General features: G+C 39.1%; 2 protein-coding genes across 4 annotated transcripts in view; one reads left to right on the top strand and one right to left on the bottom strand.

Moving 5' to 3' along the window:
* Positions 1-2,448, bottom strand: part of LOC125447827 (serine/arginine-rich splicing factor 5-like) — a 25,599-nt gene extending 23,151 nt beyond the window's left edge. The window contains exon 1 of the mRNA XM_048522590.2: positions 2,428-2,448. The gene's annotated coding sequence lies outside the window, so the exon portion shown is untranslated. The remainder of the gene's footprint in view (positions 1-2,427) is intronic.
* The window catches only part of ccdc97 (coiled-coil domain containing 97), a 23,457-nt gene continuing 13,671 nt past the window's right edge, over positions 2,370-12,155 (top strand). The window contains exons 1-4 of one of the 3 annotated variants that reach the window (XM_048522585.2): positions 2,370-2,561; positions 3,221-3,781; positions 10,522-10,767; positions 11,922-12,051. In XM_048522585.2, coding sequence (XP_048378542.1) covers positions 2,555-2,561; positions 3,221-3,781; positions 10,522-10,767; positions 11,922-12,051 — 944 coding nt within the window. In that variant the 5' untranslated portion in view covers positions 2,370-2,554. The remainder of the gene's footprint in view (positions 2,562-3,220; positions 3,782-10,521; positions 10,768-11,921; positions 12,052-12,155) is intronic. The other 2 variants (XM_048522584.2, XM_048522586.2) reach the window with 2 other exon arrangements.

Genomic DNA, 12,155 nt, shown 5'->3' with positions numbered 1-12,155 from the left:
TCACTTAATTTCATGAATAACTAGAAATCTAATGATCTCTATCTTAAACTTATGCAGGGGTAGGCAACCCCAAAGGTTAACCACCCACAAATTGAAAAACTTTCTCCTCATCCCATTCCTAAATGATCTACTCCTTAATCTGAGACAGACTGTTCTCACTCTAGACCCCAGAGCTACTGGAAACTAACTTTCTACTTAAGTCTACAGCTACTCTGTCTATCATTTTTAAGACTTTTTTTTAAAGTTGTAAACATATTTGAGTTCTCAGTGAATAGGTGTTTCTCCAATTTATTTTTTCACCAGATTTTGTCTTCTGAGAGGCTGAGAGGAAAAGCAGGGAGTAAGGGAGATTTCCAGTTCTGCTGTCATAAATCCACTTTATATCCTCTTTCCTGTTAAAAAGCAATTGCCTGAAATAAACTTCATTTGTGTATTTCTGTGCCTCCCTTAACTGTTGTTGCATAATCTGCAGGTAACTTTCATCTTAAGTGTGTGAAACCTGTCCAGAAATATGGTACAGACTTAAGTTTCAGTACATTTTTATAACAATGTCAATTTTGGTTCAGACTATACCAGGTTATAGTCCAACAGGTTTATTTAGGCTGCTCCTCCGTCAGGTCACTTCACTTGGTGTTGTGTGATTTCTGACTTTGTCTACCCCAATCCTATTCAGCATATCCACAACTTGGTTCAGACTGATTCTTGTCTTTTCATGATTTTATGAGCTGGCCCAATCTATAGTTAGTTGTTAATGTAGCAGTCTTAAGCTATTGTTCTTCCTTGTTTAAAACCATTTTAATTAATACTTCACAGGTTATTATCACGACAGTTAGGTTAGCCAAGTTATTTCTGTTCTATTATAGTTATAGATAAGGTGGGTTGGCTGGCTCAGTTGGCTGGACAGCTGGTTTGCAATGCAGAGTGATACCAACAGCGTGGGATAAATTCCCATTGTGACAGAGGGTACTGTGAAGGTCCTGCCTTATCAACTACACCACTCATCTGAGGCATGGTGGCCCTCAAGTTCAACTCACTAGCAGTCACCCCTGCAAGAGTAGCCACATGGTCTTTTTGGGCTATGTCAACTTTGCTAGAAAACAATTGCTATTCTGAGGTTATTTCACTGTCCGAAAATTCCTTGGAGAAAAGACGTTTTACTTAAGAATCAATCTATAGCTAGTACTGCTGACTAAGTTTCTTTAATGACCTGAAATCTCTTCCAGTTGAGGTTTTAGTTTAGCAATAAGTTCAACTGGATAGACTTACCTTGCTGGGTGGTATAAAATAGTAGAAATATTAGCACTAGTAAATTACAGTAACTGTTTACAGATTGCTTGAATATGATCTACATACTACAGAGAGTATTAAGAGCACAATAGCCTCACCTCCATCTCCTATAAATTATTTCATTACACTGACAATGTCCCCATGATATAATCACAGCACCTAGTTTTAGTACGAATCCTTAGAAATGATGTAAAAGCATGAGAGAAGATACAGAAAATATTTTAAATGGTTCTGGTGATGCCACACTTCAGAAATAAGAATTGATTAGAGTGAGAATGTTAAGAGAAGATTAGAATCTTCCCTGAAGCATCAGAATCATGAGGGATCCAGAGTCAATAAAAATAAATTGTTTCCACTGGCTAAAGGTTTGAGTACCAGAAGACACAATTCAAGGTTAATGGCAAAAGATCAAGTCAACATGAGAAAATATATTTTCTACACAATGAATGATTTGTACTATCTGTCAGTGGGCTGATTTCAAAAGGGTATCAAATAATTATTTGAAAAGAGAAACAATATCAACGTTACAGTGAAAAGACAAAGAAGCTGTGGTGAACCAATGTGGACCCCAGTTAACTATGTTGTCTTCCTTGGGGCTATATGTAACCACTCTATGCTTCAAATTGTCAACTATACAAATGTTTCCCATTAGAAGAAACCTTAAATGCAACAGATACTGGAGATATAAAATAATTATTAAAAATTGCTGGAGAGACATAACGGGTCTGGCAGCATCTGTGGAGGCAGAACATAGTAAATGTTTGAGTCTGGAATTATTAATTCTGCCACAGGCCTTCAGAAAAATGATCTTGCACTGTAAAGTTATGTTAACCACACTGGAAAATATAACATTTATTAATTGTCAAAAAATAAAAAATCTGCATCACAGCTGGTGAGTTTCATCTATTTAAACTCAAAAATGTCGGGCTCGCGTTAAACTCAAATTGCAAATGACAGAAAATTCAGTTTATTTCAAATAATTTACCCGTCAATTTAATAGTCCCTGATGAACCCATTATATTATCAATTATTATGAAGAGCAGTTTATTGGCCTCCTAGGCTTTGACAGGATGGAACCTTAGACCCGCGATTAATTTCCCCGAAATCGGACCTTGTTTAAGGTCGAAACTGGTCCCTTACCCTTTGGGTTCCGGGTTGTAAATGTTTGTGCTGAAGTATCTCCCGACAAATACTCGGCGCAAAATAAAAATGGAGGTGGTTGTGGGTGAAATGTGAAGCGGTCGATCGAGAAGACTTTTCGAAAAGGATGGAAGGTAAAACATGGAATAACATCTATCGGACGAGGAGGGTTCAGAACATTGAGGCCTTCACAGCCTGAACTCCCAAGCGTGGGACTTAGTTCCAAATCCAGTTTCATGTTTTTGTAAAATTATTTTTAGTCAGACTGTTGCATAAACCAATTATTTTCTCTTCCTCCATCACCAGATTATTTAGTTTCTCACCGTGGACCCAGTAAAATGACAATCAACTATAATTATTTTAATGCTAGTGTGAGTGTTTATATCAGCTATGCGAGATGAGATTTGGAAAGTGTGAGCTTAAAAACAAATCTAATAAAACATCTGAAGAAAACATGCAATGTTGGAAATCTAAATTTTAAAAAAAAGCCCGTGCAGCAAGGCAGTCAGTGTTTTAAAAAGACATGTACTATTCATTTCACATAGAACCTTCCACCAGAACTCTTTCCTGACGGTACAATTGCTCTGGCCAGAATCTCATAAACATGATGGGCCGAATATTCCCCAGCCGTAACTTAAATCTCGTAAAGATTTGCCCAGGAATTGGCTTAACTATGCATTTCTAGCATTTTGAATTTAGAAACAAATCTCCTTCTTTGTCAGATATGCTGTAATTTATAAAAGTACAAGTTATACTGAATGCTATAATTCATGTTTAATGTCATTATTCATAGGCTCACAGACACAAGATCTCTTACAAGATGTTCCAAAAGTGAGTGACGCTTCTGCAGACAGTGTCACTCAGGAGACCAATTCACAGATGGAAGGGATGCTTATAGTCTCCACTGAGGGTCATGTTACCCCAGGTGATGTTGTGGAACAGATCAAATCCACTGTTTGTACCTCAGCAGGGGAGATTGGAGATGCCGCCAGAATGTTGAAGGAGCCTCATGACCAGCAACAGGAAGATGCTATGAATGCTTCACTGAACGGCATGTTTCATACGATTGCCAGTAGCAAAGTACAGATCAAAAGCCAGCAGAAGGATGAGCCTGATCTCATGTATGAACAGAAGTTGGATATCATCAAGGATCTTTTCTGGTGTAAGCCAGTGGTGTTCCTTGAACGTTTTCACAAAGTGATCAAAGAAGAGCATCTTGTCTGTTTTAATCATTTAGCTGACAACTACGAAGTAACTTTTTACTGTAAAGAAATTAGGAAGTCTTCCATGAAGAAAACTGCCCGAACAAATGTTCGCAACAAGAGGTACGCGGCCCTGCAGCAGCTGATTAAAGGTGATGTCTAACATGGTGTTTGGTATTTTGTTTTAACCCCACTTTTAGGAAGGTGCTGCCTTTAGTTTATGGTGGTTATTTTCCCTTCTCGTACTTTCCCAAAATGTTGTCACATGAGAGAGTGCAAAATGAAGGTGTAATTCAACCATGAACAGAAGAGTCTAGGCCCGAAACGCCAGCTTTTGTGCTCCTGAGATGCTGCTTAGCCTGCTGTGTTCATCCAGCTCCACACTTTGTTATCTTGGATTCTCCAGCATCTGCAGTTCCCATTATCTATGAACAGCATCACATTGGTTTGCAATATGCTGAGAGCAAGATTTAGTTGGGATATCATTACCTTTTGAGCTTTTAGTTTGCTTGGATTAGGTTTTTTTCTTAAAGTAGTTGACTATGTTGGTCCATCAAATTGAACTTCTCTCATCCCAGTTAATCAAATCCTTGTTTTCCAATAGGGAAGTCCTAATATTAGGCCACTCTGCTTGATATATTCTGTACCCTAGCCATTAGCTGTGTGACCAAACTCCAGCTGTGGCTGTGATTAATTAACATTATAAACAGTAACTTGAATTCATAAAGTACCTCTAATGTAATTAGCAGTGTCAATGTTTTTCACAGTACCACTATAAAGCAACGTAAGACACTGAGCAATATTAGGAGACGTAAGGTCAGGTGATCAAAAACTTTGTCGAAGAGGTAGAGTTTAAGGAGTATCTTGAAGGAGTAATGTGAGGTATTAGGGCACAGAGTTTAGGGAGGAAATTCCAGAGCTTGAGGCCAGGAAGCTGAACAGTGCAGTGATTACAATCAGGAACACATAAGAGATTTAAATTGGCAGAACACAACCTATTTTGAACAGTAATGGGGCTGACAGAAGTTGTAGAGTAGGAGGGGCACAGCCATGGAGCAATTTGAAAACAAAGACCAACATTTCAAAATTAAAGCTTGTTGTTGAGGATCCAATATAGATCAATCAGTGTTTGCAGACCAGGACTTGGTGCAAACTAAGGCACAAGCAGCACTGTCTGAATGAGCTCAAGTTAATAAAGAGAATCTGGGAGGCTCATCAGGAGGTATTGAGTCTAGAGGTAACGGTTGTAGATGAGAGCATTGGCAGCAGACGAGCTGATTCAAGGTGAATTTAGGTGAGTTTACAGAGGAGGAAATAAGTGATTTTGGCTGCAGCACAAATACAAGCTGCCTGATGGTTTGATTAACATAGGATATTTTCCATATCACTAAGTATAGGCAGTGACCCCACTCTTGCCTCTTTAAGAGGCATTTTGCTGACATATTTCCCACTGCTGGGTGACCTCGTCCTGGTTTTGTACTAGTGACATAAGCGCTGGTGTTACTTCAAAAATCCTTACAAAGAATTGTGAAAATGTGAATCCAAAGTGAGGACATAACTGAGATAAAATTATCCAAGATGCTTAAAATACATAAACCTTCAGCCTCACCCATACTTTCGCAGCAGTGTGTACCATGTGAATTTAATTATTTTCTATTTTATACTTTCAAATAAAGAATCAGTTCTGATATAAAGATCATAGGCCTGATGTTGTCAATCCTACGAGTGTTTCCAATATGTTCTGTTTTTGTTTCAGATTTTCAATATCCCCAGTACTCTGTTTTTGAATTAACCTGTAAATAGTGCATCAGCAGTTCTTATTATCTCATTATTCAGAAGCTTGTTTTGCGAGTTTGTTGGGCATCAACATAGAGCACTGCCTGCTCCCTCTAATCCGTATCATCAATATTTCCCAAAATCTTCAGACTTTTTGAGTGAGCTTACTAGTTTTGTAAGTTTTATTGTTGTAGGTTTGTATCCAGTAAGAACAGAGATTAAATTCTTTCTTTTGATTCACACACTTGTTGTTAACAGAAAAAGGAAGAAATTTATCTTGTTCTGTGGGCTGGAATGAAAACCAAACGTTGGATGTGTGCACATAATGTTGCAGCTCATTGCTTCACGTTGGCCCCTGTTTCATGGTGATTTTTAAATAATCTAATCAATTCAATCTATGCAGATCGTTCTCTTCAATGCCCTGTTGGAAACCAATTGTGATCCTTCTTTTGTATCTAACATTCTCAATTTAATGCACTCTGTCTTTCCAACCTTGTTCTTTCAAAAGTAACTTCCCAGAACAGAAGAAAAGTTAGATTAATATATTCCTCCTCTCTATGTTTGTTCTTTTAAATCAGCAATGGTCTTACTTAAGAAATAAATTTGCCTTTCCCAGCACTTGGTTATAACAAGCTGCTGAAGGAAGAAACTGACAATTTTCTTTTCTTCCCTTCAGAAATAACCATGACAACTTCTTCCCACTTGCATTTTTTCTACCGTTTTAAATGTGAAATGTTTCCTGCACAGAAGGGACTCAGACAGCAGTCTAACTGTCCCGTTTTCCTTGAGCCGCAGGTAAATAAATTCTTAAGTAACAAGTGAGTAGGAGATTATTTTGGTTGGCAAGAATGTGGAGTTAAGGTCACAATCTTATTGAATGAACAGGCCTGAGGAGCTGAATAGCCTATTCATGCTCCTAGTTTGTTTCTCACCAAAGCCCTGGCTCTTCCTCTATTTGACCAGCACCATGCATTATAGAAACTAGGAACAGAAGCAGGCCATTCAGCTCTTCAAGCCTGCTCCATCATTCAATATGATCGTGGCTGATCTTCAGTTCTCAATGCCCTTTTCCCGCTTTCTCCCCATACACATTGATCCTTTTAAAACCTAAATGTTTATCTGTCTGTTTCTTGAATGTATGCAGTGACTTGGCCTCCAAAACCTTCTGTGATAGAATGTTCCAATCTTCCTTTTGAATGAAGGTTTTTCTCATCTCAGTCCAAAACGGCCTTCCCCATATCCGGGAAAACATCCTTCTTGTACCTAGTCTGTACAGCTCTGTAAGTGGTTTTGTATGTTTCAGTCCGATCGCCTCTCATCCTCCTAAACTCTGAACAGTCATGCCAACCCTGGCATCAACCTAGTGGACCTCTCTTGCATTCCATCTATGGCAAGCATGTCCTTCCTTTAGGAAGTGAGACTAAAGCTGCATGCAGTGCTTCAGAAGTGATCTCACCAGGCAGTGTATAACTGCAATAAGATATCCTTCTTTCTGAACTCAATTTCTCTTGCAGTGAAGACCAATATACCATTTGCCTTAATTGCTCGTTGAACCTGCCTGTTTACTTTCATTGACTGGTGTACAAGGACATCCAGATATCCTTGTACATCCCAATATATAACAACTTAAATAATACTCTTCCTTTCACTTTTTCACACTGAACTGTATAACTTCATGTTGTAATTCCTTTAATGTCATAGATTGCACTTTACACGGGTGATTATCAAACAAGATTTGACACTCAGCTATGCAAGGAGATATCAAGTGACTGACGTTTGGTCAGAGAAATTAGGTTTTAAACAGTGTCTTAAAGAAGGAGTGAGGCGGAGGGTGTAAGGAGTCAATTCTAGAGACTTAGAGTCTGTGCAGCAGAAGGTACAACCAAGGTCAGTGATGGAGCAATTAAAATGAAAAATGTATCAGAATTGGTAGAATGGAAATATCTTAATGGGTTGTGGACCTGGAAGAAGTCTCAACCCTTTACTTTTCCCTTTAAAGATGCAATATCTATGCCTCAACTAACCTCTGCAACAAACCATCTTAGCTCTTCAACAACTCTCTGACCAGAGAATTTTCTCATAACCCTCTCTTTGTTGTGATCATTTAAAATTGATTAATCCTTTATAATCAATGACTCATTAACCAGAAGAGTGAATCATTTCCTACCGAAACCATAAACCCATTAAGTAATTAAAGAAATATCAATTACATTTCTCAGCCTCCTGTACTCTACTGAAAATTGTTTGAGCCCATTTTTTAATCATCTTTCCTTGAAAAGTTCCACACCTAAATATGAAGATTTTTTCACCCTACTTGTATATTTTCTCCTCTCTTTTCTGAAAGTTAGCTTACCCTTTCATCCAATAAAATAAATTACTGTGTTTACTTGATCATTTTTGAGAGGGCTGTAACAATATATCACATATATGTGCTTAACCTATTTAAGAACAAACACCCTAATCTTGTATTTTATGCCACTATTTATGAAGCCTACAATACTCCTACACTTTATTAATGGCTTACTCGAACTGTCCTGCCTCTGATAATGGCTTGTGTACATGTACACCAAGGTATCTTGGCTCCTGCACATTCTTTCAAACTAGTACCAATTTATTTTATACTGACCCCCATGTTCTTTGTATCACTACCCACCCTCCGTATAGAATTTCATTGGCCACTGTTCTGCCCATGTCACCAACTTGTCAATAACTTTTTAAGATTTTACACTGCCTTCCTCACAGTTACCAATTCCCTCCGGTTTCGTGTCATCTGCAGACTTTGAAATTCTCCACTGCATACTGCGGCCTTGTAGAAAAGCAAGGGTATCAATACTGATTGCTGGGGAATTCCACTGAAAAGCTTCCTATTTGAAAATTCTTCATTATCCATCACTGTGCTTCCTATCCAATGGCTAACTGTGTACTAACGTTGCTACTGTCCCTTTTCTTCCATGACCTGTAACTTTTCTCACAAGTGTAATGTATGACACTGTATCAAAAGGAAGTCTTTTATACTGACTCCCCATGTTCTTTATATCACTACCCACCCTCCAGTTGACCCATGGACTTTTGGAAGTCCATGCAGCACACTATAGCCTTTCCCCACATCAACTAATCATCTGTGTTACCTCTAAGTCCAATTTTCCCTTAACAAATCCATGCTGACTCTTCTGAATCAATCTACATTTTTCCATGAAACTATTAATTCTATCGTGAATATTTTTTCTATGAGTTTCCCCACTACTGAAGTGAAAATGACTGGTCTGCAATTGCTGGGCTCATCTTTACCTCTGTTTGAATATAATGTATACAATTCTCCGTGCTCTGACACCACACCTCCTCATCAAACCCAGGAAAGATTAAAAAATTATTGCCAGTGCCTCTGCAATTTCCGCTTCGATTTCCTTCAAATCCTTGGATGTCTCTAACCCAGCTCCTGCTCCTTATCAACCTAAAGGTGCCAATAACTTCTCAATTTTAACCCCTTCTGATTTTCTCCTCTGTCACCAGGACCTAGGTAGCATCTGTCTCATGGTTAAAGCTAGATGCCAAACGCTCAACCATATCATTCCTCTGTATCCTTCCCACCATCTGATATTCTCGGCATGCACTGAGCAATGTAATTGCATTCTTCTTATTCTTTAGCTCAAGCTAAATCGATTCTGTTCTGGAACCCTTTGAAACATCATCTTTCTCCACTATTGTAATGATCTCCTTAATCAATTATCCTTTGTGATACAAAAAACATGGGGAGTAAGTATAAAAAACTTCCTTTTGATACAGTGTCATACATTAATCAGAAACACCATCCCTGCTCCTTTTTCTTCTCCTTTCTTTTCTGAACACCTAGTAATCAGGAATATTTAACACACAGATCTTCCTTAATCCAGACATTCATTATCACCGCAACATCACCTTTATCCTACACTGCAGTCTGTGCCTTTAACTCCTCAGTCTTATGGTTGTGCTGTGTAACCCAGGTTTTTCTAGTGAAAATCTGTGGATCCGCCCGCTATCCTACCTAAATGGGTGACATTAAATTTTACACTCATAGCATTCACAGGAAGTTCAAATGTTATGACAGCCCAAATTGAGATTTAAATTTTTGCAGCCTTCCTTGTAATTCAGAATTCAGTTTTGTCTCTTGAATGAAAGATGGACCTAGCATTACTATTAGTGATGTCCATTCCTTCAGGATGTCCCAGCATGTTTTGCAGTCAATGAGGTACTTGAGGACTGGGTGCAATTTAAGGACTGCAGATGCTGGGAGCTAGTAAAGCACCACCAGTCAGATAACATCCGAGGGGAAGGAAAGTCAACATTTTGGGCTGAAATCTTTTGTCAGGACTGATGTAGGGTTTTGGCCTGAGACATGATTTTCCTGCTCCTCAGATGCTATCTGACCAGATTTGCTTGTCCAGCTCCACATTTATTGACTGAAGTACTTGTGGAGTTTTGCAAATCCAGTACCCAGTTTACACACAGAAAGCTTCAACGACCAGCAGCGTAGTGAATAACCAGAGAATCATTTTTATAGCGTCATATAGCATGAAAACAGACACTCAGTTCCACCAGTCCACGCTGATCATGATCCCAAACTAAACCTGTCGCACCTGCCTGTTCTTGGCTCAAATAGCTTCAAACATTTCCTGTTCATGTACTTGCCTAAATGTCTTTTAAATGTTGTAACTGTAGCCACAGTGTGGATGTTCATTCCACACATGAGCCACTGTCTGCGTTAAAAAAAGTCTCATTTTTTAAAAAAATCCTCTTCCTCTCACCTTAAAAATATGCCCCCAAGTCTTGAAATACCCCACCCTAGAGAAAAGACACCTGCCATTCACCTTACCTATACCTTATTTTATTAACTGATGTTATTAAAGATTAGGAACAACTTCCAAGAATGTCTTCAGAGCAGGGCTTTGGAATCTTTTGTGTCCATCTCAGACACGGCCTCAGTTTAGCGTCTTATTCAACAGGCAGCACCTCCTACAGTGTAGCACCTCCTCAGTGCTGTTGGTGTGTGTGAGAATGAGCAAGCAAGCAAGCCTGGATTCTGTGCTGCACTTTCAAAAATGATGTCTTTGCCAATGACAGCCTTTGCCTTTCTCTACAGATGGTGAGTATTTCAGTGACGAGCAGATGCGAACTCGAGATCCTTTGCTGTACCAGCAGTACATTAGACAATACATGACGGAGGAGGAGTTGTTGGCTGAGAACAGCAAAAGCCTGAGCAATGCCATGTGCTTGTCTGATCTGCTGATGAGCACTTATCAGGAGAAAATTGTCCAGGAAAGGTTGCAGTGGCAAAAGGAAAGAGAGGATGCCTGTGTGGAAGAGGAAGAAGATGATGAGGAGGAAGGTATGTTTCTGTCTCTGGGTTATTCTGCAGGATAACAACACTGAACATTAGAATGTCACCAAGATTTTCTTTCTCCTTTTCCTATTTAAGTCAGTAACTGTTGTGTTTTCATAGTATCCAACCCAAGGGGCCACTCATCATATATTCAGTCCAGTTGACAGTAAGGGTATGAATGTGAGGGTATCCACACCACTGCATGATCCTGTCTTTATTGAGGTTTCCTTGTTGAGAAGCAACTGACCCAGTTTGAATTTTTATTCCTTTGATGTAGGATATAAGCCTCAAACAGTTGGAAGCATAGCATCATGATGGTGTTACCTGTACTAAAATAGTATTCCAGACATCTGGACAACTGAGTCAGAGACGTTCGTTCAAATCACACTAGTGCAGCAGAAGGAGTATAAATTCAATTAATTTTTTAAAATTTAACTCATGAGATATGGTTGTCAAAAGCTAGGTTAGCATTTATTGCCCGTCCCTAAGCTTCTTACTGTGGGTCGGGGATCACATGTAGGCCAGACCAGGTAAGGATGGCAGATTTCCTTCCCTAAAGGACATTGGTGAACCAAATGGGTTTTTCTGAGAATGGACACAATAGATTTATTGCTCGTTGTTACTTCCTGATTTTTTTTTTTTATTAAATTCAAATTCTACCATCTGCCATGGCAGGATTCAAACCCAGGTATCCAGAATATCAGAGATAGCAGGAACTGCAGATGCTGGAGAATCTCTGATGCTGCTTGGCCTGCTGTGTTCATCCAGCTCTACACCTTGTTATCCAGAACATCAGTTGAGTTTCTGGATTAATAGGCTAGCAATAATACCACTAGGCCATCACCTCCACACTTGTAATGAAAAGCAAATCTAAAATTGGTGATGGTGACCATGAATCCCAAACTGTTATAAAATATTTCTGGTTTACTCAAGTCATTTAGGGAAGGGAATTCTTTCCCAGTCTAATGTGATTTGAGACCCACAGTAATGTGGTTGACTCTTTTCTATCCTCTGAACTGCCTGAGGAAATCATTCAGTAAAGGGCAATTAGGAATGGGTAATAAATGCTGGCCCTGCCACTGATACCCACATCCCTGAACAAATTTAAAAAGGAATTGAGAGTTTTGAGTTGTGTCACTGATGCTCCTGGCTCCATCTAGATGACGACACGGAGTCTAAAGCTGCAGACTGGATACCCAGTGACGATGAGAGAAGCATGCTGAGGGAAGAATTTGTGAGTCGCATGTACCAACGCTTTCTGGATGGGGAAGACAGAGACTTCGATTATAGGTAGTTATCAAATATAAGTATACAGGGTTGAATCTTACAGTACAGAAAGCAGCCATTCAGCCCCTTGTGTCAGTGCCATTTCTTTGAAATAGTGATCCCACGTT

The sequence above is a fragment of the Stegostoma tigrinum genome, chromosome 39 (assembly GCF_030684315.1).
Source record: "Stegostoma tigrinum isolate sSteTig4 chromosome 39, sSteTig4.hap1, whole genome shotgun sequence".
Classification (NCBI taxonomy): domain Eukaryota; kingdom Metazoa; phylum Chordata; class Chondrichthyes; order Orectolobiformes; family Stegostomatidae; genus Stegostoma; species Stegostoma tigrinum.
The sequence above is the reverse complement of the archived record's forward strand: the minus strand, read 5'-3'. Positions and strand labels throughout refer to the sequence as shown.